The 25,777-nt window shown below is 52.8% G+C and overlaps 1 protein-coding gene across 4 annotated transcripts in view; it reads left to right on the top strand.

Moving 5' to 3' along the window:
* Positions 1-2,329: 2,329 nt before the first annotated feature.
* Positions 2,330-25,777, top strand: part of STK40 (serine/threonine kinase 40) — a 39,982-nt gene continuing 16,534 nt past the window's right edge. The window contains exons 1-5 of one of the 4 annotated variants that reach the window (XM_042948834.1): positions 2,330-2,498; positions 20,771-20,915; positions 22,299-22,418; positions 24,154-24,239; positions 24,602-24,745. In XM_042948834.1, coding sequence (XP_042804768.1) covers positions 20,912-20,915; positions 22,299-22,418; positions 24,154-24,239; positions 24,602-24,745 — 354 coding nt within the window. In that variant the 5' untranslated portion in view covers positions 2,330-2,498; positions 20,771-20,911. Of the gene's footprint in view, positions 2,499-4,032; positions 5,056-15,944; positions 18,557-20,770; positions 20,916-22,298; positions 22,419-24,153; positions 24,240-24,601; positions 24,746-25,777 lie in introns of those variants that run through there. The other 3 variants (XM_042948835.1, XM_042948836.1, XM_042948837.1) reach the window with 3 other exon arrangements.

The following is a 25,777-nucleotide window of genomic DNA, read 5'->3' as shown; positions in this document are numbered from 1 at the left end:
TACTGCATTACACTGTTCTGCTTCCCACCACTCCCGACATCACACCGATGGCAAAGATAAGCAGTGTCTCCGCTCACCTCAGTGGTGGTGCCCACCGGGTGTGGTGCTGGCATTCAGAACTTGTCATACCCGGGCCCTGGGGCTTGGCCATAAGGAGAAGCCAGAAGCCAGCAGTGAGTAGGGTTCGCTGGGTTACAGAAGCCTGTGGAAGCTCCTCAGGGTTGAAGGTTTCTTCCTCTCCTTCTGTGATAGGCAGATCCGCCTATACCTCGTCAAGCAACCATCTCTGCTGTTGTGACAGGCGTCACTTTGTTATGGCAGTACCATCTGCCAGTATGCCCAAAGTTGGAGAGCCAGCAGGCAGCAGGAGAGTATGTCACCGTGTGTGTGTGTGTGTGTGTGTGTGAGTGAGAGAGAGAGACAGAGAGAGAGAGAGAGAGAGGCAGCAGTCTCCTCGTGTTGGTGGTGTCCTGAAATGTTCATTTTTCATTTCCTCTGGCTGGCACCTTTCATTTCTATTCATTACCTCTCCTCCCCTCTTTTTCTTCCTTCTCCTCCTCTTCTTTGTTAAAATCCTGTATTTTGAAGCAACTGAAGGTCTGCGGGGGGGGGGGGGGGGGGGTTGGGTGGGGGGGGGGAATGGTGGTGTCAGCTCCAAGTGATTCATCTAGCTGATAATTAGAGCCCTGGAAAACCCAAAACTCATTCCTGGCAGTCAGGGCTTCCGGAATCCCTAGGCTTTTCCCTTTGTCAGGCACAGAAGCTGGGGGGCTGTGGCCGGGCCTCTTTGTACCTGACTCAGTCCCGAACTTTACGGAAGCCCTGTAACTTGCTGGCCAGGTCCCGTGAGAAGCTGTTTCCATGCTCACTGAATCTTCTCAATGATCCTGTAAGGCGTTATCCCTATTTTGACAGTCCGAGAAGGTCCAGGAACTTAACGTGGAGTCACTCAGCTTGTGGGAGATGCAGCAAGGACTCAAATCTAACCTTTTTGGAATCTGCCACACTTGGTTCAAATCACAGCCCTGCCATTATTAGCTATGCGCCTTTGGACAAGTTTCTTTCCCTCTCAGAGCTCTAGCTGCTGCATCTGTAAACAGACTCCCAACACTGATGTCTCTAAAGTGCTGTAACACAGCAGTGGGAGCTGTTTTGATTCCTGCTGTCACTTAGCCCTATCAGCTTAGTGGGCACCAGGCATTTAGAGAGACAAAGAGACGGACAGGAGAAGGCAGCCAGACTCAAGTCACATCACCTCTCATGTCCTGGCACTGCCTGTGTGGAGACGACAAATGCATATCCATGTGCACCTGGCCACACACCCCTAAGAAAACCCAGCGGTGCACACCGGCTTGGACACATGTGCCCACACATGGATACAGAGTGCCCCAGGAGACAGCTGGAAAGACACCCAGGAGTTAAGACAGTCACATGCGGCGAGCACTCCGGCTCACACCTCTGAGACAAAGGAGTGGGGCCATGGCTGTTGGTGCTGCTGCCACTGAGCCCTTCTAGCTGCTTCTGGGTGCCAGAGGAGGGAAGCCAGGCTCTCAGAGGGCCCCAGTGAGTCACCCGCCTGATGCAATCCTTTAAAGGGCTCATCTGCTGGTGCAAGAAGCTGATTCATGGAGGGCGTGGTTGCTGGAGGAGGAGGAGAAAGGGACCGAAACTGCAGCAGGAGGGACTGAGGCTAGATAGCTGGAATCGTTAATAGGATCTTTTCACTGTAAACCTCCCTGGTCAAGACTCCAGAGATCTTCAGGCTGAAGCAGAGTTTCTACAAAGGCGAGGGGCCCAGAGGGAAATAAATTGTGAGGGCTGAGACAGGAATTCTGTCATCTTATTGAGCCTAATTCCAGCGCTCTCCGCACAGGGCTCCAGAAACCGAGAAATGGAGATCAAGGAAGAGCCATTTCTCTGACAAATGCACTGCGCTGGCCGATCTTCCAGCTGCGGAAGACTTCTCCAAACCCAGCAGGGCGAGTGTAGGGCACTCGAGGTCCTGCGGAGTCGGGGCGGGGGCGGTGTCTGCGTCCCAGCCTCACCGCAGACGTAGATAAGCGGTAAGTACCGCCCCTTTAGAGTCTCAGTCTCCAATCGTTTCACAGGTTTCGGCCCAGACCTCACTCTGAGCCAATCGTCAATCGGATTCCGGACTCTTGCCTGAAGGCTTCCGCCCATCTTCAAGATGGCACCCCAATCCGGAGGCCGTGAGAGCGCAGACACAGGCGAGGGGCGGGGTCCGGGGAGAGGGGTGGGGCTGCGGCTCTGGCCCGAGAGGAGGGGGCGGTGCGTCACTTCCGTTGTCAGGTGGCGGCGCCGCAGCCATGGAGGGAGGCGGCGGCGGCGGCGGTGGCGGCTCGGGTGGCTGCGCTGGGAGGCGGCGGTGAGCGGCTCCCACGCCCCCGGCCCGGCCCCGGCTCCCCGGGACGGAGCGCCGAGCAGTCCTGGCTCCGGGCTACGGACTATGGGCGAGCAGCGCTGAGCACCGGGGGAAGGTGAGGGCGGGGGTCCCGGAGCTGGGAGCCGGGCGGGGGGTGCGGGTTGGCGCGGCGGGCCTCAGCGGCTGTGGCACGGGGACCGGGGTGACAGCCCGAGGCCGTCCCGGTGCGACAGAAATGGCAACAGTGAACGCCCTCTCCTCTTCTGGGGTCTGCCCTTCCTGGGCGGCGGGGGCGGGGACTGCTGCGCTCGGGGTACCGGGCGGCCTCGGGGAGCCTGGGTCCCGCCGCAGCTCTAGGAGGTGGGTGCTGCCAGCCTTGCCCGGAGTCATTCGGCTAGTTAGTGAGGCCCCCGACGTTTGAACTCAGCCAGGTCTTCCCCAGGAGACACCCTCTGCCTCTCCATGCTTCCCTCCCGATCCCGAAAGGGACTTGAAAGTTAGAACGAGTCCCCAAGGCGGGCCAGCCAGGGCTTCCTCCAGGAGCCCTCACCCGTCGCTGCTGGGGAAATTTTCGCATCGCGGGAGGCGTTCAGATGCGGGTCAGAGCTACCTGCTTGCCAGTGCTACGTTTGGCCGGCCTTTTCCAAGGAGAGAGCACGCCGCTGTGGTCAGTTTCACCTGCTGTGCCGGGTCTGGCCCGCCCATTCCCACGCGACTCGGCCACACCTTCCAGGCCGTGGGTAAGGGCTTTGGGATTTCCGATGCTACGTTCTCTGCTAACCCCCACTCCCTATGTTTGATGCCCGTTGGCGGAAGGAAGAGATGACAGCTGCCTTCGGTGGCAGAGTAGACTTTGCTCTGTTTTAAGTCACGGGAGAAACCGGTTGGCTTTGGTTGGTTTTGAGAGCAGTGGGGAAGAAGGTAGTCACTCTGGGCTGGGCACCTTTCCCTCTTGGCTTAGTTTTGCATGAGATAAGGAAGAGCAGAATATGTCATTGTAAAGCCAAAAGAATCCTTGTTTGTAAACAGTGCTTGTGAGCTGTTCCAGCACTCCTTGCTGGCCCTGCTCTGCCAGTGGTTTGTGGAGGTTGCTCTCATTTATTCATTCATTCCCCGCATGACAACAACAGTGTCCTTGCCTAGAGAGGCAAGTACCCTATGGTATAGTGGTGAAGAGTGGACTTTGGAGCCAGACTTCCTGAGTTCAAATTCTGGCCCTGCAGCTTCTAAACGTGTGTCAGTAGGCATGTGGTATAAGCTGTCTGTGCCTCAGTGACCTCATCTGTAAAACGGGTGATTACCTAGAGCTGTTGTGAAGATTTAAAAAGTTAACACATGTAGGGGCACCTGGCTGGCTCAGTTGGTGGAGGGTGTGACGCTTGATCTCGGGATCGGGAGTTCAAGCCCCACGTTCAGTGTAGAGATTACTTAAAAATAAAATCTTTAAAAAAATTGGGGCACCTGGGTGGCTCAGTCGGTTAAGCGTCCGACTTCAACTCAGGTCATGATCTCTTGGTTTGTGAGTTTGAGCCCCACGTCGAGCTCTGTGCTGACAGCTCAAGCCTGGAACCTGTTTCAGATTCTGTGCCTCCCTCTCTCTCTCTGCCCCTCCCCCACTCACGCTTTTTGTCTCTCTCTCTCTCTCTCTGAAAAATGAATAAACCTTAAAAAAAACTTAAAAAAAATTAACACATGTAAAACACACAGAACCATATCTGCCACATGATACATGTTACCTATTATTCTTATTTCAAGAAGCTCATGGTCTGGTGAAGGGAGACTGATCTGTAAACAAGTAGTTAAAATAGGTCTAAAAAAGCTAGTAGCAGCAGGCACAGGGCTGTAGGAGCCCACCCTGGGTGGGGGGAAGATCCTGGGAAGACTTGGCAGAAGTGATGACCCTGGAGCTGTGTCTAGAAGGATGGAAGGCTTAATCAGTGAGAATGAAGGGGTAAGGTGTTCTACTTAGAGAAAGACAAAGGCACGCATAGTTTGGGGTTTTCTTAAGTAAAAGCTTTAATTTACTTATTCATTTAAGTAATCTCTACACCCAACGTGGGGTTCAAAGTCACGACCCCGAGATCAAGAGTCACATGCTCTTCAGACCGAGCCAGCCAGGAGCACCTGAGTACACGCATAGTTTACTCCAGAAACCTCAGATTGTTCAGTATGGTGGTATGAAAGTTGACATGGTGCAAAGTAAGGCAGTATAGGCTGACAAGGGAATGCCACATTAACAAGTTAGGACTTTATGCCAAGGGCAGTGAAAAGGTTTCTAAGCAGAGGAGTGACATGATTGGATCTGTGTTTTAGAGTGATCTCTCTGGAGTTGGTTCCAGCTGAGGAGGGGAGAGCCAGGACTGGAGTCATCTTTAGAGGCCCCTGCAGGCCTCTGAGTAGGGAGAGTTGGTGCCAGGGTGGGGGATCTTTGCTGAGAAAGCCCTGGATGCCATGGGTGGCAGGTGGCAGGCTCCCTGCCTTGCTCTGAGCTTCTCTGCCCAGCACAGAAGTACCTGGTGCATGTGTCCCTCTCTTCCTAGGATTGCAGGTCGCACGAGCACCGCCTTCTCCAAAGGCCTGTGGCAGGGGGTGCTGCGCTTGCTCCCTTGTGCCTTTCGTTTGACCTGGGAAGGCAGCAGACTGTGGGCGTTAAGAACCTATTTGGCTCTGCGGTAAGACAGATCTGAGTTCCAATCCCAGCCCTGCTGGTCGCTAGAGGTTACTTATTCTCTCCGTGGCCAGCCTTCTCATCTATAAAGTGGGGACAGTAAGGCCCCTCCCTAGGAGGGCAGTTGTGAGGATTAAGTAAGACGTTGCAGGTTGAACACTTAGCACACACTGAGAAATACTTGGTAAGTGTTATTACAGACTGCAGGAAAGAACTTCCAAGAATTAGTGGGAGCAATTAGTCGCAACTGGAACCGCGTCCCTTGGAGCTGTCAGGAGCTGTCAGAAGTGTCCTGAGGGACCACAAGATCACAGAATTTCATTGTATTCTTTCTGAAAAGGAAATCTGTGGGGAGTTTACCCAGTCTTTGTGGGAGCCATGCGGATGATTCAGCTCAGCTCTTTAAGAGAACCATTTTGGGGGGCACCTGGGTGGTTCAGTCTGTTAGGCATCTGACCTCGGCTCAGGTCATGATCTCATGGTCCATGGGTTCAAGCCCCACATTGGGTTCTGTGCTGACAGCTCAGAGCCTGGAGCCTGCTTAGGATTCTGTGTCTCCCTCTCTCTCTCTCTCTCTCTCTCTGCCCCTCCCCTGCTCATGCTCTGTCTCTCAAAAATAAATAAATGTCAAAAAAAATTTTTTAAGAACCATTGTTTTTAAAAATAGAAGAGTACTTGAGAAAAAATTGTATTTTAAAGTATTCATGACAGAAAAGATGTTTAGAGGTTCTTCTGTGTGTCCCTATTAGATACCCTTGTCTGGTATCTGAATTAGTATCACCAAGAAGCATCACACACATTGATGTATGTAGTGGCTCAAAATCCAGGGCTCCATATGTGGCTGGGGTGTGCTGGGTGCCAGGGGCAGAAGGAGAATAGAGAGGTAGCCCCTGCCCTGGAGGAGCTTGTGGTCTAGCAGGGGCCTAAGCAATGAACACTCGCATAGTTTGGCAAGTCTTTCCCAGAAGTCTTGTAGCATGTAATGGGAACCAGGAGGAAGGAGCAGTTCCACTGGGGGATGTGGAGGAGACTGGGGAGAGCTTTGGAAAGGCCTCAGCGTTTAGCTCCCAAATGGCGAGTAGAGTTTTCCGAGGGGTCACAAGGCACCCCAAGCGGGGGAAGAGCGTGGCACAGGCCTGGATGCGTGCTGGTGTATGTGCATCTTTAGCAACCACAAGAGGTTCTAGCACAGGGTATGAAGGGACCTGGCTGTAGGATGTGCTGGAGAGGTAGGTACCAGGCTAAGATGCTTGAACTTCTCAAGATCTTGTGATGGAACGCTTTGTTTTATGTGGAGGGAACACCATTAGGCCTGCATCTTCCCAAGAGCCCTCTAGCTGCGGGTGGAGGGTAGACTGGGAAGAGAGTGGGTCAGGAGTCCAGGAGGAGGCTGTTGTAATGATCAGAGCAAGCCCTTGTGTGGGCCTGGATCAGGGCAGAGGCATTTGCGATGGCGAGGAAGGGCAGAGATCAGAGCTGTTTGAGGAGAAGTCAGTAGGCCTCTAGGAATATTTGGAAGGGATGGTTGAGGGAGGAGCAGTGGTGGCAGGTGACCCACAAGTTCCTGGTTTGGGTGACATAGTGAATGGTAGTGCAGAGGCTTGGGAGAAGACAGCGGCCAGTGAAATCTGCCCGCTCCCTTCAATAAGATCCGAGTGCATCTCACGGGACAGCATCAGTTGTAAAGTCTGTGGCACCCTGTCCAGCTTGGGGCCAGGCTTCCCTCTGGTTACGCCTGAGTCAGCACCTGGGAGAAGGGCAGCTCCCCTCCCTTCACCCAGATTTGCCCAGGGAGGTGACCTTGTGCAGTATTTCAGAAACTCAACTGGCTGAGTCTGCAAAACTTGTGTAATTTCTCCAGCCTTCAGGTGGCCCTACAGAGCAGCTCTTTACTCTGCACCATCCACACTGCTTCAGCTGATGCGGTCCTGGTCAGCAGCATACCTCTAGGTTGTACATGGCTTTCCCATTGTTTCCTGGAGATCTTATCTGGAAAGAGATCTTGAGATTGGATTTACTCCCTAGGCTGGGTTAGCAGACTCTGTCCCTCTTCTCAAGAAGGAGAGGTGTCTGCCCGAGGCCACCTAGGACTCAGAGCCACCAGAAAGATGAGAGGAAGTTGCCCTGGTGCCCTTGTCTCCGAGCTCTATGGGAGTGCAGAGCTAGACCAGAATCGATTGTGCTGTGCGGAGAGTGTGCTGGGGGACAACAATTCAGACAGGCCCTTCGGAACGGGGGAGATTTTCACAGGATTTGTCCTTGGGTCTGTGGGGTAAAGAAGGTAGAAGAGGAAGTGGCCTGAAACGAGAGCATTTCTTCCTCTCCCACCTGCTCAGGTGACACTGTGGCCTTGCAGCAGGTGGCCCAGGGCCCACAGCAGCCCTGCATATCCTCTCAGGATCTGTAAGATCCATGAGAGAAAAGGACGGTATTGTTTGTTTTGATTTATACTGTCTTAGAGATGGTCCCATTCTGGCACATGGATGCTTGGGTTGTTTTTCATTATGGATGTGTGCAATGTATTCAGCAAGCTCTCTGCTAATAAATTTAGGTTATTCTCTGTCTTCTGCTCTCCAAACACAGCTGTAGTAACCGCCTGCATATATATGATTTGGCCCACCTTAGGGATGTGCAGGATTCTAGAAGAGAGGTTGCTGCTTCAGAGTACCTTTTATTATTATTATTATTATTATTATTTCTTGAAGAATTTCTAGGCCTCCTTTTAATAAACTTGAGTGGCCTGATTTTGCTCCAGTGAGCAAAGGTAGTCTTTTGGGTTGAGGTACCCCATCCTGTGGGGACACTGAGGAGTCCTTGCCCTGAACAGGCTGCAGCTCTGTGGTGGTCATCCTCTTCTGATTGACGGCAGTCTACCTCAGGAGTGAGTTCAGGCTCCCCAGAGCTTTCACCGTCCAGTAGTATACAGGCTTGATGATTTCCAAGCAAGTCTAGTTTTTGGAAAGCCCCAGAGAAAACTGAGAAGGGCTCTTGTCATTCAGAGTGAAGCTGTGCTCTCTAAATATGTTTATAGACTGCCGCCTACTTGGCAAAAGAGACAGAAGATGTTTAGCCTTTAAAGAGTCTGTGACCCAAGGATCCAGGAAGAAGAAACAGTAGCCTGGACATTGTGGTGGGAATTGGCAAGAGCAGGACTGATGTGCCTGTCATTTGTCTTTGGGTTTGGGGCAGAGCTGGTTTGGGGTGTGATAAGGAGACAGACAGCAGGTGCTTGTAGAGAGAAGCTCAGTTCCTTGGAAGATCTTAGCACTGGCTAGCCCAGAATTCTGTGGGGCATTTGGAACCCCATTTCTGGCATCTGCCAGCCCTAGAAAGCAAGAGTCCTACATTTTGCAGCGGGCGTGGAGCTCCTGGTGTTACTGTGTTTGGCATGAATTCCACAGGGTGCTTTCTCCTCTGACTGCTCTCCCAACGTGGTCCCTCCTGAAGGAACCGGAAGGAAACCAGCCAAAAAAAGGCAGATTGCCACCACCTTCCAGGTCCTTTGCTAAGTACTCAGCAGTACAGATTGAATGTTTCTCAGACTCTAAGGAAGGAGGGACTGTCTCTTACGGAGGAGAACCCCTAGGCTCAGAGATGTTAAGTAACCTGTCCACCGCTTCATAGGCAGTAGGAGCAGAGCCAGATTTCCAGCCTACACTGTGTGATTCTAGGGCCCGTGCCATGCCATTCACCCTGGCCCCACTCTGGCCCCAGGGAGTCCAACCCACGTGGAATCTTGGACTCATAGAGTTTTAGAGCTGGAAGGGTCTTTGGCAAAGCTGAAGCGGTCCTTTCTTTGCCAGAAGAATGGAAACTACCACTTTCTGGAGGCAGGTCCCTCCCCCTCCTGCCCTGTGGCTAGTGAGTAAGGAGACTATCAACCATATCACTTAGCAGTTAAGGGCCTAGGCTCAGATCATACCTGGCTTCAAAGCCCACTTCTGCCACTTGCTCGTTGAGTGACCTTGAACCAGTCACTGTCTCCAGCTTCATTTCCTCCCCTGTAAAATGGACATAATACTGCCTGCTCCTCAGGTAGTAATGGGGATTAGACATGAGGTGTTATTGTCTGTAGCAGGTTCAGACTAATTTCCGGTCCGCAGTCAGGACCCAGGGGCGGCTCTGATGAGGCCCAGCTAAGCTCTTTGCTGGCGGGTCTGTGAGTGTTCTGAAAGAGGCATCGTGAGCCAGCTTCCAGGTCTCTAGTTCGAATGCTTTGGTGGTCCTCCCAGCCCCTCTGGATGCCAGCTGGCGAGCAGGAAATTCCTTCTAGGCATGTTTGCAAGTTACCTGAGAGAGCTTAAGTGTGCCCAGAGTGGTGGTTTTGTCCCTCCCGCCGACTCTCCTGCTGCAGCCTTGCAACGGCACACGGGCTGGTACATTCAGGGCACTTCTGCATGTGTCCTGTGCCGTACCCCCTCAAGTGTGCCCTCTCTGAGGCCCAGCCTCCCTTGGGCCTGTTACTACTCTTAACAATTCTAATGGGTTAAACATTTTTTGAGATTTAAAAGAAAGTATTGTTATAGTAGCGTATGATAAAATAGTTAAGCAGTATGGAAGACTATAACATAAACTCTCCCTCCTCTCCCTGGGCCCCTCATCCTGCCGGGAAGTATCCACTGTTAAGTTTCTCCTAGAAATTTCCTGTGCATATTAAAAGCTTGTGTATGATCTTTTTGTCTTTACCCAAATGGGATCGTATTATACACATAGTACTGGTTTGTTTGTTTGTTTTTTAATGTAATATATTGTAAACATCTTTACCAGCAGGTGCAGACCTAGTCTCATAGGCTGCACTGTATTCCATTGGATGGAACATGATGTAGTGAACCAGTCCTTTCTTGGTGGACTTTTAGAGTGCTTCCTGTCTGGATGTGTGTGAGTGTCTACGTGTGTTTTGATTTTTGTGGTTTTATCTTTTGTGGTTTTTTGCTGCGACACATGGTTCTGTAGGAACCCTCGTTGAGCACATTTATCTTTGTGGACTTGTGTGGATATTTTTGTAGAATAAATCCCTTGAACTGGAAAGGCTGGGTCCGAGCCATGTATTTTCTTCTGTTGTGTTGGCTGTGGTTTAGCACATGTTTTCTGCGCACCTGCTGAGCCTATGCAGGGCATTCTGAAGTGGACAAGGCCCAGGCCTCGCTCCTAGGAGCTCACCCTCTCCAGAGACACACGCAAACAGACATATGATGAGCATGCTCTTGCCATTGTGTGCGCTGTCTGTCAGTGGTGGCTCGTGGATCTCAGGATTGGCCCTGGCTGGCCTCCTGGTGGCTCAGAATAGGTGAGATCCTCATGTAGGCCTCCCCTCTAAATGGCTCCCCGAGGGGCACTCTGCTGGCCCAGCCTGCCATCAGCCTCTGCGACCCTGCCCCTCCCAGCCAGCAGCATTTCTGAACTGTATTGTTCATGGTCAAAGTTGTGAAATTTAATTGAATTTAAATTTTTTTAAGTTTATTTCTTTATTTTGAGAAACAGTGTGAGTAGGGGTGGGGCAGAGAGAGAGGGAGAGAGAGGAATCCCAAGCAGACTCCTCACTAACAGTGCCCCAACGCCGGGCTCGAACTCACAAACCGTGAGATCATGACCTGAGCCAAAATCCAGAGTCGGACGCTTAACTGAGCCACCCGGATTGCCCCTGAATTTAATTGCTGATAGAGGCAGTTACGGAGAAGCAGTTTGCTGACCTCAGTCCAAATTGCCTTTCTTACAGCATGATGGTAGTGATTTTTGCTGTTAAAAACAGTATAAAGAGAGAGAATCACGTGTACCTGGGCCTGGCCCGGGCTTTCCCGTCTGTCGCTCTGGAAATCTGGGGTGGAAGGAAGGAAACTTAACATTTGTCTAGTGCCTCCCACACGCTGGCTCCCGGCAGTCCTCAGGGAACCCTGTGCGGGGGCAGCACCATCCCCCTCCTGTAGGTGAGGGGACCGTGGAGCACAGAAGCCCATATTCAGGTTGCACAGTGGACACAGAGGGTGGTTCTCAGACTCAGCCAGCCTTCCTGCAGTCACTTGCTGTTTTCTCCCCGCGTGATTGGGGCCACTGTGGGTGGCAAGAACCTGAACTCCATGTGGGACCCCGTGGCAGGCGTTGTTCCCCGGCTGAGTCACTGCACAAGGCAGGAACTGATGGTTTGAGCTGAGGATGGGTCCCCTCAGGAGCAGGGCAGGCTGGCATGAAAGGGGAGAGCTGTCAGGGACTTGGTCTGCCATCACTGCGCAAGGCAGAAGGCCCCCCACAGAGCCAAGGGGCCACCAGGAATGCCTCCCGAGCCAGCGTGCTTGGCTGCTTCCCCAGGCTCCTTCTCTGGATGGGAGATACCAGAGCAGCACGGCCTGAGAAAGAGCTATTAAGTCTGTCCCTTCCTCCTCTGACACCCACACACAGTGACGGATTATTTGTTGTCACATCAGCTGCTTCCGGAGGCCCTTGGGAGGGGTGTGCTCGTGGCAGAACTGGCATTGCTGCCCTGGATTCTGCTCTGGTGGCGCTCAGAGTGACCGCTGGTGAAGCCCTTTGCCCCATCTGCAGAGACTGGTCTCTCTTCCATTTATTTGTCTTTGCCCCAGAGGGGCCCACGGGTCCACCTGTGTGTGCACAGCCCTGGAGCCTTTCCTCCCGGAATCACTCTGGAACACATCCTCCTGGCCAGAGGCCTTTCGCCTCCAGTCTTCCCCGCCCAGCCGTCATGGAGGCCACGGAGAAGCCCAGTGGGGACTTCCTCAGGGCAGCGGGGTGAAGAGGGACATCACTGATTACGTAATCTCCTTGTATGTGAATCTGGCCTCCTACAGGAGACCAGAGCTGGACCTCCGAGCTGCAGACACTGGGCTCTCTGTGAGCAGTGGGGTCTTTGGGCCCCCGCTGGCCCCCAGGACTGCTGCGCTGGTCACACTGTAGTCCTGCTGGGGAAAGGCGGCGACAGAGGATGGGTCTGGTGCGGATGTGCTGAGGGGGAGCAGGCTGGGCACAGGGCCCTCTTTCTGACCGCCCCTCCCACTTCCCACTGGGCTGAGTCACTTCCTCCCTGGCTGCTGCAGGTAGGTACTCTCCCACACTCCTGCGCCTGCGAGCACACCAGCAGACCAGCAGACCAGCAGACCGGGCTTCAGGGGGCGGGGTTCACCCCGGGCAGTGAGAGCAAGCTCTGGTTAGAAGCCGCCAGCTCACTCGGTACCCCCGAGGCAGGAAAGCAATGGCGTTTAGGGAATGGTGTGATGTTGTGTATCCTTGACAAATTGGAGCTGTACATATCCTGCATTTTCAAAATGAGCAAAATCATCACACTGTTTTGGAACAGCGAAGATGACAGCGCATGCATGAATCTTTGTCATCAGGGAGTCCTGGCTGAAGCCAAGGGATTACTAATCCTCCTCCCCATCCCCCAGCTCCATCCTGAGCTCTGAAGCAAATGGCTTCCAGTGGGTTCCTAGAGAGGTTCCTTATAGCCTTCAGACTCCCAGGGAGAGGGTTCATGCCTACTTCGGGGTGGCTGCCATTAAAACTCAAAGGAAAAGCTGACCACAAAGCCCCCGTTCACTCTAGCTAGCAGGAGTAGAAGAGAACAGGTCTCAGGCAGCCTCCTCTGGGCCCGGTAAGCTGGCCAGGGCCTCTAGGCTTTGGCTGGTCAGCAGTAGAAGGGGGAAATCTTTACTTCATCAAGTTGTGAGAAGGAAAGAAAATCTAGGAAGACACTAGAATGGTTCCTGGCAGGCAGTAGGTACCCATTAAGTGATAGTTCAAAAAGGATTGCACCCAGAGAGGCTTGTCGCCAGGGAGGTTACCTCCACTTAGAGCAGGGACCCCTCACCTTCCCCAGCAAAGACCTCATGACACAGCCAGCCACAGCATCGCATCTGGCCCTTTAGTGTTTCCTCTTTTACAGATGAGGAAACTGAGGCCCAGAGAGGGTAGATGACTCTCACAGAAGGCAGGTGACTAGTTCAGGGAAACAAAGCAAGTAAGTGATGGAAGCTGGAATTTGAACCCAGACCTATCTGACCTCAAAATCCATCTTGCCCTCCCACCTGGCATTTGGGTCCCTGGTCTATGCTTCGAAACACTTAGTTCCATGGGCTGTGAATTCCTCTGGTTTCCTGAGTTGATTTTGTGGATGGAAAGTGGGTCTGTCAGGAAGTTGGGAGCCCTGGTAGCAGCACCTGCATGTGAGTATTGGGGTGCAGTGGGGGTGGCTTCCAGAATGCTTGGGTCACAGAGGGCTGGGGGACACCGCCTGGTTGGCTGTTGGGAGGATATCTCAGTAACCCCACCTCGACTTGGCCCCTCTCTCCAGAGAGACCTGTTCGGGGGCCAGAAACACCTCCTTATCCAGGGACAAGCACGGCCCCTCTCTCCCTGCTCACCTGCAGCTTTCTGGCTGGCAGCTCCCTGATTCCAGGAGAATGACTGCTTATGAGGAAATCCAGAGGGTACCCCCTCTCTCTGGTTGGCACTCCTAGGACCATAGCCATCATCAGGTAGGGAAGGAGCAGTCAAGGAAGCAGTGTGGTCAAGTACAAGCAATATGGGATTCAGAGTTGGGAAACCCGTGTTCACATCCCATCTCTTTCAACAACCAGCCGGGTAACTTCAGGCAGGTCTCAGTATCTCTGAGTCTCAATTTCTTTTTCTAGAAAAAGTTGTGTTTGAGGAGAGGTGGGAGGGATCAGTTACAGTCATGTACGGGAAAGCGCTTTGTAAGCTATAGAGCTCTGTGCAAAAGTTAGTTGCCCTGAGAGTTCATGTGAGGGTGTGGGCCTCCCATGTGGGCTCCGAGTCCGAAATTCACCATCCAGGAATGAGCCTGGAGAATTTTCGAGGGAATTGGCAGACCTCTAGTGTGGGGGTGTCTGGTCTATAAAGCAGATCTACAGGTCTTAGTTGGGTCATGTGTTCAGATTTCACACTGCTCACCCCAAGCCTTGGTATTTCTTTCCAGGTATAGTCACATAAAATGCAGAGTTGAGCCAGAACTGCCCTTTTCTGGGGATAGCAAGAGTGCTAGGAATTTTTCTGACCAGCAGAAGGACCTTCACACCATGAGCCTAGAGTAGAGGGACCCAGAGGACCTGTCACTGGTGTGTAGGGGCAGGCCGAACTATCATTCACATGCCCCGCATCTTGCTGCAGGAAAGCAGGTCTTTTCACTGGATTCAGCCAAAAGGGGGCTAGTCTGTCCCTTTGCCAGTGAGGGGTCGGGCGCAAGCCTCAGGCACGTGCTGTGAATAAGTCACTCCTCTGTGGGGTCTGCTTTCCGGCAGCAAACACTGTCTAAGCACAACTCCCGATGATCAGCCCGCCCAGAACCCTCCCTGCCCCAGGCATCCAGGCATTTCTGACATGGGGCTCTGCCTGGACAAATGGTTCCCAGCATCTTGCAGCCCACTTACGTGCAGCTGTGACCCCTTGTCTCCCTGACCCTGGATTCTGTCTCCTGCCATGAGCTGGTGGACCATCCATCCGTACACCTGGCGTCCAGTTGGGTCATCCCTGTCCCCTGCCCCAATATGGTCCTTAATGTACTCTGGGCACGTAACAAACAGTTCCGCAGTCCATTTTCTCATTCAGCAGTGTGCCAGGCCCGGGCAGGGTGCAGGGAAGCAGCGGTAAATTGGACTTGCTCCCTCAGGGGTGGTGGAAGTCAGATACACCATGGTTTCAGGACAGTGGGAGGGGACAGAGGTCTGCTCAGTGCTCTGGGAGCTGCAGGAGGAAAGGACTCAGAGTGAGGACGGAGGGAGAAGGATGAGCCAACCAGGGAGAAGAGGGCAGGGTGAGGGTGTTCATGGCACACTCAGGGAATTGTGAGTCATTTGGTGTGGGTGGATCTTGGGGACCTACTAACGCAGTGCAGCCGGAGAGCTCGCCTGGGTCTGAGGAGTTAGGGTTTATTCCTGAGACCAGAAGGGCATCGGAAGACCCCCGCCACGAAGACAGAAACCCTGCAGGCCCAGGTCCCGGAGCAGAGGAGAACGTGCAAGGTGCTAGAATCTGTTAGTCTGAGCCCCATTTACACAGGTAGCTGAAGTGGGGACTTCTCCCAGAGTCCTTCCTGCATCCTCCCTGATCAGCCGCAAGAGAGGTTCCCCCTGCTTGGTGCACCTGATGCAGTAACCCTTTGATGAAAGTGTGCTGCAGAAAGACGCCACCAGGTGGCAGACCTAGAGATTGCACAAAAGCCTCCTTTTCCCCTGTAGCACAGCGTTTGCAGGGGTGGAAGAGGGTCGTTCAAGACTGAACTCCTGTTCATGCCAGCCTGGCTCTGCCCAACAAGGGTGAGATCCCGCATCCTGCCACTGTGGGCACAAGGAGTCCCTTTGTGAATCTGGACAACAGATTCCTCCAGGGCCTTAGGAACTATTCCGTCCAGTGGCTTGCACTTTCTCCGGTCTCTGACCTCAGAGTAAATTGCAGGCATTGTGACCCTTCGCCCCCAAACCCTTCAGCATCTGTCACCTCAGAGCAAGGGCATTCTTCCGTGTAACCACAGAGCAATTTTCAAATTCAGGGAAATTGACATCGATACAGTCCATATTTAGATTTTGTCAGTTACCTAGTCATATCCTTTAGACCACCCCCCTGCCCAGGATCACACACTGCATTTACTTGTCTCTAGTCTCCATTAATCCAGACTGGTCCCTCATTCTTCCTTTAACTATCAGTCATTGATGTTTTTAAAGCACACAGGCCTGTTCTGTTGAATGTCCCTCAATTTGGGTTTGTCTCATGACCACATTCCGGTTACACATTTGGGGCAAAATGATAATAATGTAAGTTGTGATTTTATCAGGAGTTATACGATGTCAGTTCTGGTTGCTGATATTACCTTTGGCCATTTGGTTAAGGTTGCAGCTTGCTTTTTTTTTTTTTTTAATTGAGGTATATTTACACACAATGAGTCTCACAGATCTTTTAATTATAGAATTCAGTCATTCTGACAAATGCACGTCTTGGACTAGAGGCACTAGGTCTCAATTCCAGACTCCTCCCCACCCCTCCACTGGATCATGACAGAGGATCCATGTGGGGCGGCCTTATCATCCTGGACAGTCCCTTACTGTGCCCCGAGTTGATAATTGCCAGCTGGTGTTCCAGCCTCTGCTTCCCTCTAGGCCCGTGAACAGAACAAGACAAGAGCATGAGGTGCTGTCTGCCTCTGCCCTCCTATTGCCTGGCACCCCGCCCCTCCTCAGCAGCTCGGCTAGCCCCCTGGGCCTCCTCCGCTCCCCGCGCTGAGCTGAGTGTGTCATTCGGGCTGGACATCAGACTCCCCTGGCCTTCAGTGCTAGGCCAACAGCCCAATGGCAGGTTCAAGGTCTTTTAAGCCTTCACTCTGGGTACCCTCTTCTGCCTTCTTCCCCCACCACACACACCCATTCAGTGCCCGTTTAGTAACAATCCCTTTCGGTTTGGGCAGGAGAGATACAAAGCTACTGTGTTGAAGCTAATAATAGCACAGGTTACCAAATGCTTACAGTATGCCGGTAGGTACTTTTGCGTGGCTTATCTTACTTAATCCTTAGACCAACTTCCTAAGGTAGGTGTTGTGCTCTGTATTTTGTAGATGCTGAATACGTAACTTGTCCAAGATCTTATCACTATCAAGTGATGGTGCTGGGGTTTACACCGGATTGGACTTACTCCTAAACGCTTGCGCCGAGTCTGAGGTCCCCAGCCAGTGTGGGTTATGGGGATCAAGATGGTGTTCCCTTCAGCCGAAGGGTGACCGGGCCAGGCATAGGACAGCTGGGGTCCCCTGTTCTTTCACCCCCAAGTGTCATACAAATGGTTCTGTGTCGTGCTGTGAAAAAAGACTAACACACGTTGCTCTAACCATGTTATTGTGCCGCCTTAGTGTCCCGTCAACCGAGACTCTTTTCCCTCCCTCCAGGGCTGATGTGGGTCTAGGCACACAGACCCTTGACACATGTGTAGCAAACAGGATTGAGGCCAGGGATGGGTGGGAGCCCTGCCCTCACTTTTAAGTGCCAGGTGGGCTGACCAGAGGTGCGGGTCCCTGCCTTCAGTAGACACAGCCAGAGGTAAAGTCCAGAAGACAGAAGTCTGCCCAACTCAGGGAATTTTTTGATTTGTTTGTTTGGTTCGTTTTGTTTTGACAATGCCAGGAAACGTGGGAATGGGCGTAGGGGCTGCTGACAGGGACAGCTTGAATCTCGACACCATCGGCTCAGCCTGACCCTAGAGTGTAGACACAGTCCTTTGGCTCCTAGCAGGCATTGGAAGCTGCTAACAAACTGTGGCTACCAGCTGCCATTGTTGTCATACACACACACACACACACACACACACACACGCACAGCAAGCAGTGCACCGGGCCCGGGTCTGTTGCCTGCTCCTTGCGGGGACTGCCCTTGCACTCTGCCTTGACTGGTTTGGCGTGCAGGGTTACCCATCTCTCCAGGAACCCAGAAGTTGCAGCAGGAAGCCCAGGACAAGGTGGAGTGCAGAACTTTCTGCACAGTGGGCAGGCTCCATCACTGCCTCTCATGCTTGCAGGGGGGATGGGATGCTCCCCCTGGCTCTGTGCACGTGTGAATGTCCGCTGCATGGGGCGTCTGCATACCTGAGTGGAGGGGGTGATTCTGGGTGTGAGTGATGGGCCCCTCCTTGGTTCGGCCAGGCTTCAACTGCTTCCTGGTAGGTGGAACTGAGGAAAGACCGAGCTGGGGAGGCCTCAGCACCATCTCTCTTTGCAACCCACCTCCTTTTGGGGTTGATAGTAGGTATATCCACCATGTTGAACCATGCCCTGCCATACAGTGCCCTGCCTGGCCCTACCCCCCCCAGCTGTCCTGTGTACTGTCACACTGGATTTGGCACCACGGGCCTTAGAATCTTATGTGTTGCTAGTGGCCCAGCCATTGTTGCCTTCTGGGAGAGCTGGGCTGACATCACCCAACAGCTTTAGAGTGAAATGACCTTAGCCCCAAATAGACAGGATAGGGCAGGCATCCCCCTCCTTTGGGCATGCCATGGTGGCTGTCACAGAGCTTTGGCCCTCCAATGCTGGCCCAAGCAAGTGAACCCCCAGCTCTTAGGATTGAGGCCCACAGCTTGCAGATGGGGGTACCAATCTGGTTCTCTTTCAGTGCCTGCCTCCTAGCCTCCTCCCTTCACCCCCATTGTTGCCTCACTGAGCCTCCTGGTGAGTGCAGGTTCTAAGGGAACCGGTGCTAACTTGGGAGGGTAGTGCATGGAATAGTTGACAGATCAAAAGCTCGGGAGACTTCTAAGCCAGGACTGCTGAGTTACCAGGGAGCTGAGCAGTAGGCCCAGGAAATACCAGGCAAATGGCTGCCCCTTAGCCAGACTGGGCCAGGGTCCTTCACCCCAGCCTGAGGACTAATGTCTCTGGAGGGGCCTGGCCCCAAGTCCTTCTAGACCAGGGTAGCCAGACCTTTCACTTCACAGATCTCACTGTGAAACCAGGATCCCTCAAAGCAGCCTTCCCCACGGGAGCGTTTGTGGACCATTTGCAGGTGTGTCTCTGGAAGAGAGCCCGTCAGGATGATTTTTGGGTGAGGCACATCCTCCCTGTACATCAGTGGGGGTGCGGGGGACAGGAGGGTCTATCCCCAGGGGGGTTGTCTTTGCTCACCCCTCCAGTGAGCCTGTTAGCGGCTCCCCATTTTCCAGGCCTGCCTCTTCACACTGTTTCTTTGCTCCCCCAGCCCTGGTGGCAGGAATGGATGTTCAGGAAGGGAAACAGCCCTGCCACCGCTTCCCCTGCCAGCATCTTTTCCTTCTCCCTGCCCGTCTGCTTCCATCCTTCTGTCAGCCTACATTTTGGAGCAGTTCCCAAGCCATTTGCTTGAGCTGAATCCTGAGTGGGGTGGGTGGGGTCAGGCTGAGCCCACTCATTGTCTGTGCTGCAGCTGCTCCCGACAAACTGTTGTCTAGACCAGGCCCGTGTGGAGGCGTCCAGGCAGTGTCTACACAGATACGATGGAGGCTCCACGGTGCTCTCCAGGGAACCAGGAGGAGAGAGGGGGCTTAGTGTTCCAGGGAAGATGGCAAAGATGATCGGAATGGGAGCGAAACCAGCTCATCTCCCAGGGCAGGGGCAGCTCCAGCGCAGGGCTGCTGACCCAGCAAGAACCACCACCAATATATATGTACCAATGTGTGTATATATATATATATATATATATATATATATATATATATATATATATATGTAAAACCATTGTACCCCTCACTGTATTATATATATGGGGGTATATATATGTACCCCTCACTATATTATATATATGGGGGTAGAGTGGTTTCATATACACACACATATTTTTTTTCCTTGTGGAATTTTTACTCTAGTGGTGGGGAGAAGACATTAAGCATATAAACACGCAAATAAATACATAATCACAAAATACGGAAAATGCTGTGAACAAAAATTCCACGATAGAGTGCTGGGACCCAGTGGCGGTGGAAATATCAGGGAAGGCTTCTCTGAGGAGGTGATATTTAAATTGAGAAGGATGCAGAGAAGCCAACCAGGCAAAGGGCAAGAACACTGTTCCAGACACGTTACTGTCCAGCTTTTTAAGATTTTTCTCGAAGCAGTTTCATTCTTCTCGTAGGAATGATCTTGAATCTGCGTCCGGCATAGGCCTCTTTGGCAGAAATCATGGCCAAGCCTAACTGTGGCTTCTGCTCCACCTGGGAGCTATCAACGCCTACTGAGTTACATGGTCCTAGTTACTCTCAGAATGGAGTCATGGGTCTGCGCCTCAGTGGCATAGCTCTGAAAACAAATAGGGGCTTGATGAGAGGCAAGCCTGGTAGATTGGACTAGAGGTGTGCCAGGCCATCTCTCCTGAATTCCATTTCACTGCTGGATTCAGGCTCTCAGGGTTTAGAATAAGGGCCAGAACGGTGGCACGTGAAGATTTAAGCTAACTGGTGAATTTGCACCTGTTCTCAGATTAGGGGTGGCCTTCCAGGAATAACAGACAAACAAACTAAAGGAAAAGAGAGCTGTTTGACTACATAAGCATGTCACCGTTTTTTAAATTAGCAAAATGTTAAAACATTAAGAAAAACTACATCATATGTCAGCTATAGCCTTAATATATAAAGAGTTTCTAAAACTCAATAAGACTAATACACTCAACCCAGTGAAAAATGGAAAAAGAATATGAACTGATTCATGGAAGAAATAATGCATGCAACCAGTATGTATGTAAAACAGGTTCAACCTCGTGAATAATTGAGGAGTTAGGTAGGCATTTAAACAATGATGTTCTTTTTATTACCCATTAATTGGCAGTTCTTAAAAATTATATTCAGTCCTAGTGCAGGTTCTGGGACTTATTCGCCCACACCACTAATGTGGTATAAATTGGGACAGCCTCCCTGAGAGCAGCTTGGCAGTGTATGTCAGGCATCTTTGGAAACGTGTGCTCCATTTGACCCTGAACTTCCCCTTCCTGGAATTAATCCTGAGAGAGAGAGACAAGTATGTCAAGCTGTATGTGTGTAACAATTAATAAAAAAATAGGGAAAAAAACCCCAGATGTCCTGATGGGTGTGTGGACCAATAAACTATGATATATTCTTACCAAGGAGACCGGGTAGATATTTCAAGTGATGCTTCAGGATATTGTCATGTAAGGTTGTTCATAATTTTTTTTTACAGCCTTATTGAGATATATTTCACCTACCATAAAATTCACCCTCATAATGTATTTTAGATGGGAGAAAAGGAAGCTTATAAAACGGTATCACAGTGTGGTCCAAATTCCTGTAATAACGAAAACTAGAAGCGTGCGCACGTAAACATACAGGATGGTTTGCCTGAATGTTAATGGTGATTACATCTGGGTGCTGAGATTATGGGTACGTTTTAATCTTATTTTTGCATATCTGTGTTTTCTAATATTTCTGCGGGGAATGCCAATAACTTCTGTATGAAGAAAAAAATTATAGAAGTTGGGGTTCGGTGTCCCCCAGGCCTTTTATGGAAGGATAAAGGCTACACTCCTAACTTGGCCATCAGGTCCCCTAGATCTGGCCCCTGTCCCTCTCTCTGGGTCACTTCTCACCACCCCCTGTTTCAGGCCATACGCTCCACCAACACAAACTCCTTGGAGTTGGTTGCTTACGTGCCGTTTCTTACCTGTGTAGGTTTGCTCACCCAGGTCCCCCTGCCTGGAGTGACCTTGGCCCCTGCGCAGCCCACTTCGGTATCACTTCCACAGGGTTTTCCCTGGGCTCCCTCAGGGCCAAGGGCCCCTCCTCAGGACCGGGGAGCTGGCCTTCCCCAGGCACCCCTGTGACCCTCTGCCCTCCCTGCCCATTCATCCGTGTACATCTGTGTCCTTGCCCCCCCCCGCTGTCTAGGACACTGCCTTCCCAAGCTGTTAACTATAGGCGGCTGGAAGGAGCAACTCTTGTCTTTTTAAATCCACATCCAGAGGTTAATATCTTTTAGAATCTGGCTCCTGTGTCCATCTTTCCTCCTAACCCTGGAGGAGATAGGGATTTCCAGGCACATCCAGGTGCATCCTTTAACTGGCTCTTAAATGCACAATATATGTTTTTCTTAAAAGTCATTCAAGAAAAATTTGAAAATAGGAGAAAGAGAAGAAAAAGTAACACCCCCCCCCCATGACAACTTTGGGGTGTTCCTCCATCAGAGAGGACCTAAGAGTCAGAGGAGTTTGAGAGAGAAGATCCTCGGGGCAGCCATCCTCACACTTGGTGGGCATGAGAGTCCTCCGGGGCCCCCTCCATCCCACACCCCAGAGATTGGACCAGTGGGGATGCAGGGGGACCCAGGATTCAGCACCTCAGGCCATTTAGCTACAGGTATTTGGGGGGAAGACTTCACCTTGGGAACAGCCACTTCCAGGCCATCTCTCCTCTCTGTCTCTGTGGTGGTCTCTCGGGGACCTCAGTTTGCATCCACACAAAGCCAGTGTCCTCTCTGCATCTGATTGGCCCCTTTGAGATGGGCTGGCTGCCCACCTCTGTAGCCAGTATATGCTGCCTGGAAGGACATTCCCCTTGAGCCCCTGATTAATGCCAAGGAAAGGAGCTGTGGTTCTTTGTCACTGGGAACCTTTGATGCTCCTCCGGGAGGGGGAGGAGGTGGCGGCGGCAGCGGGAACAGCAGCAGCAGCTGTGTGACGCATCCCCAAGTCAGACTTGCAGGCTGAGTTCGCGTGAGGAAACTCGCTGACTTGCTCAGTGAGAAGGGCTCCTCTGTGTCTTGTCTAGAGCTGAGAATGAAGCGGAGAGCATCGGACAGAGGAGCTGGGGAAACGTCGGCCAGGGCCAAGGCTCTAGGAGGTGGCATTTCCGGAAATAATGCAAAGAGAGCTGGACCATTCATCTTGGGTAAGCCTCTGACCACTGGGTGAGGCAGGTTGCAGGGGGGAGGGGGGGCGGGGGGCGCAGGCGCAGTCTGACATGGTGAGCGGGGCGGCAGGCCTAGGCGCAGCAGTGCAGGGTGAAGCGCCACACCCACCACAGTGCAGGGCCTGACCCATCCCGGCCTGGCCCTAGCTTCCCTGCTCGACACGCAGTCTCTTTGTGCCTGTGGAAGATCCAGAGCGTTAGGTCATGTCTTACCAACAGCTGTCATTTTTGTCGTAGCCTCATGAGCCTTAGGTCTGCTGCGGCTGAGAGCTAAGCCGTCTCTTCCCCCATGGATCCCCGCGTGTGCCCCCGCCCCATGCCACCATGGGAGGCACACAAGCTGCATCTGAACCCAAGGTCCATCATCCAAGGCACTTCTTGGACCATTCTTGGAGGGCACAAGTAATTCCACGAGGCATTTGGTATAGCCCTCCAGAGGTCTTATAAAATTGGCACAGAAGTCCTGTGGAACTTCCCAGTGGGGGTTCCCGGTGGTCCAGAGTAGCAACAGGGCCTTTCTGCCTGATGTTGGAGGCCCAGCAAATCTGGGTTGCTGGGCTCAGCGTTGCAGGAGTGAGCTGGGTTCTGAGGACGCCAACTCTTCCACCAGCCAGAGACTGGGTGTGAGTTTTGCTTTGGGGCGCTGTCTTGGACTTATGGGCACAGGACGGTTCAGCCCCAGGCGTTGATCAGATAGTTCCCCGTGCCTACTATGTGCCAGGCCTGGGCGATTTGCTAGGGCTGCAGCAGTGAACAAGACAGGCAAGTTACTGCACTCACCAGAACTTCATATTCTAGTTGGAAAAAGAAACAGAGTAAACCGTGCACAAGATCATCATTGGGTCAGTAAGGGCCTTGAAGGAAGAAAATAAGATGATGTGAGAGTGACGGGTTTAGAGGGGGTGTATACAAGGAAGGTTCTGTATGAGGAAGTGATACTTGGGCTGACACCCGAGGGTGAAAAGGAAGCAGCCATGTGAAAAGCAGAGGAAAGCATCCTGGACAGAAGGAGCAGCAAATGCAAAGGCCCAGAGGCAGGAAAGGGCTTAACAAGTTAGTACCTAAGAGCACAGTGTAGCTGGACTATGGTGGTGGGGTGGGGAAACATAATCAGTTAGGTGGGCGGGAGCCAAATCGTACAAGACCTTGGAAGCCAAAAAAGAAGTTTCAGCTGTATGTTAAGAGCAGTGAAGCGCCATTAAGTGACACTGTGACATTGTCTGAGTTATGTATGATCTGAAAGCTCAGGCGAGGTGCCATCAAAGGACAAGGAGCTGTGTACATCTCCAGAAGTACAGAAGTTCCCCAAACCGGGTGCTCTGACGGGCCCGGCGGCCCCCTCAGACTACCAGGGGAACTCGCCAAAGCTCTGGTTTCTCACCCGGGAGATGCTGATTCAGAGGCTCCAGGTTGCAGCTGGGATCTCTCTTTTTTTTAAACACACGCTCCTCAGAGATTCCAGCACACAGCCACTGCTGAAAACCCCTCTTTTTGAGAAACATGCCTGTAAAAGCCAGGTGTGCCTCGGGCAGATGCACATCAAATCCTCCACTTCTGGAGGGGAGCCCGTGAGAACTGGCCCCCAGGAGACAAGGGGGGTAAATCAGTGGATGTAAATGACCTTCCCAAAGAAGAGATCTAGCGGAAAGACCGCGTGGTGCCACGGGAGACAGGGCTTCTTCGAAAAGTAAGCCCGAGGCTCTGTGTGCCGTAGGTCCCCGTCTGGGCAACTCCCCGGTGCCAAGCATCGTGCAGTGTTTAGCGAGGAAGGATGGCACAGATGACTTTTATCAGCTGAAGGTGAGTGAAGCACCGGGGGTGGGGGAGGCCTGGGACCCGGGGCCGTCCTGCCAGCCTGCTCGCCCCCCTCCTCCACCTTCACAGCCACACCGCTTGCGAACAAGCTGCTTCTTCCCGGGAGGCAGTCGGGTTCACGCAGTCTCGCTCTGAGCGGGCCCGATTCAAAGGGCTCCACCAGAGCAGGAATCACACTGCCGTCACACTACGGAAAACCTTGCACGTCGTATGTGCACGTGTGAGTGCGCGTGTGCGGTGTTGCATGGCGGAACGTGAGCCCCCCTGCTCCTCCCGTTGTCACTCGGCTTTGTAAAGTAAGGTCTTTTTTGGCTTTTTGGTCTTTTTGTGTGTGTGCCTTCCTAAAGATCCTTACCCTTGAGGAGAGGGGGGACCAAGGAATAGAAAGCCAAGAGGAGAGGCAAGGCAAGATGCTGTTACACACCGAGTACTCTCTGCTTTCCCTCCTCCACACGCAGGATGGCGTGGTTCACCACCACGGGCTCTTCCAGGTGAGTGGCAGAGGGGGCTGCCTGTCCCCACCCTTCCCCCCGACCCCCTCCCCGGCTGGCCTGCGGGGGCCGCCTGTGTGGCTGGAGCAGCTCGCCTGCGCGGCCTCCTGGGAGCCCTGCCAGCCGGGCGCACCAGGACTTCCCGGGTGGGGCGGGCTGGGAGGCCAGGCTGCGGCCACGTTAGCTGGGGCGTCCAGGCCACGATGGCCACAGCCTCGCAGGAGTGCACAGTTCTCTCCAAGGAGACCCGCTGTTCCCAAAAGGGAGGAAAGCACGGAGTCCGTTACAGACCCACGGGCTCTTCCTGGGTGTGTCGTGTGGAGAGCTGGCCAGGCCAGGGCGGGAGGGCGGTGAAACCAGTTGTTTCTGGTGCCGACGGTCCTTTTTTGCTGCCCAGGCGTTCCAGTTAGTTCAGCGAGTGTCCCTGTGCCCTCGCGCTCAGATGTGCCAGGTCCCTCAGGGAAGGTACTAATTCGTCCTTGTGCCCTGAAAGGAGCCATCCTCGGGGCAGAACCGAAATCGTGTCTCCGGAAATGAGGAAGGCCCGGTTCAGGGTGCCCAGGAGGCCTCCTGCCCAGGCCCCACACACAGCTTCTGAAGAGCCCTCAGCTAGACGCGCTGGCCAGGGCCACTCTTGCTAGAGGCACCTGGCCCTCGACAGGCCGTGTGGTGGCAGGGAGCCGCAGAGGTTTTGGATCCGGCAGCCCTGAATGCCGGCTGCGTGACCTCAGGCAGGTCACTTCCACCTACGGCTCACCTTCCTCATCTGTAGGATGGAGGCAGCGATGGACGCTCGCCTTGTAAGGTCGGGAAGGTGAATGGGAGTGTGTGCAGCCCAAGCTGTCCCTGTACATGCTCAGCATTGGTATTTTCTTGTCAGCTTGATTTCCTGGATAAAATAAAGGGGAAATGCCCCCCCCCCCACTCCCATACATAAACACACTAAGGTGTTTATTATTAGATGCGCAATTAGAGACAACTCTGAAAAATCAGAGTGCTTCCCTTGAGCATGAAACCCAACTGAGCGGGATT

This window comes from Panthera leo, chromosome C1 (assembly GCF_018350215.1).
Source record: "Panthera leo isolate Ple1 chromosome C1, P.leo_Ple1_pat1.1, whole genome shotgun sequence".
In the NCBI taxonomy this organism is placed as follows: Eukaryota; Metazoa; Chordata; class Mammalia; order Carnivora; family Felidae; genus Panthera; species Panthera leo.
This window is presented reverse-complemented; position numbering and strand designations above follow the sequence as displayed.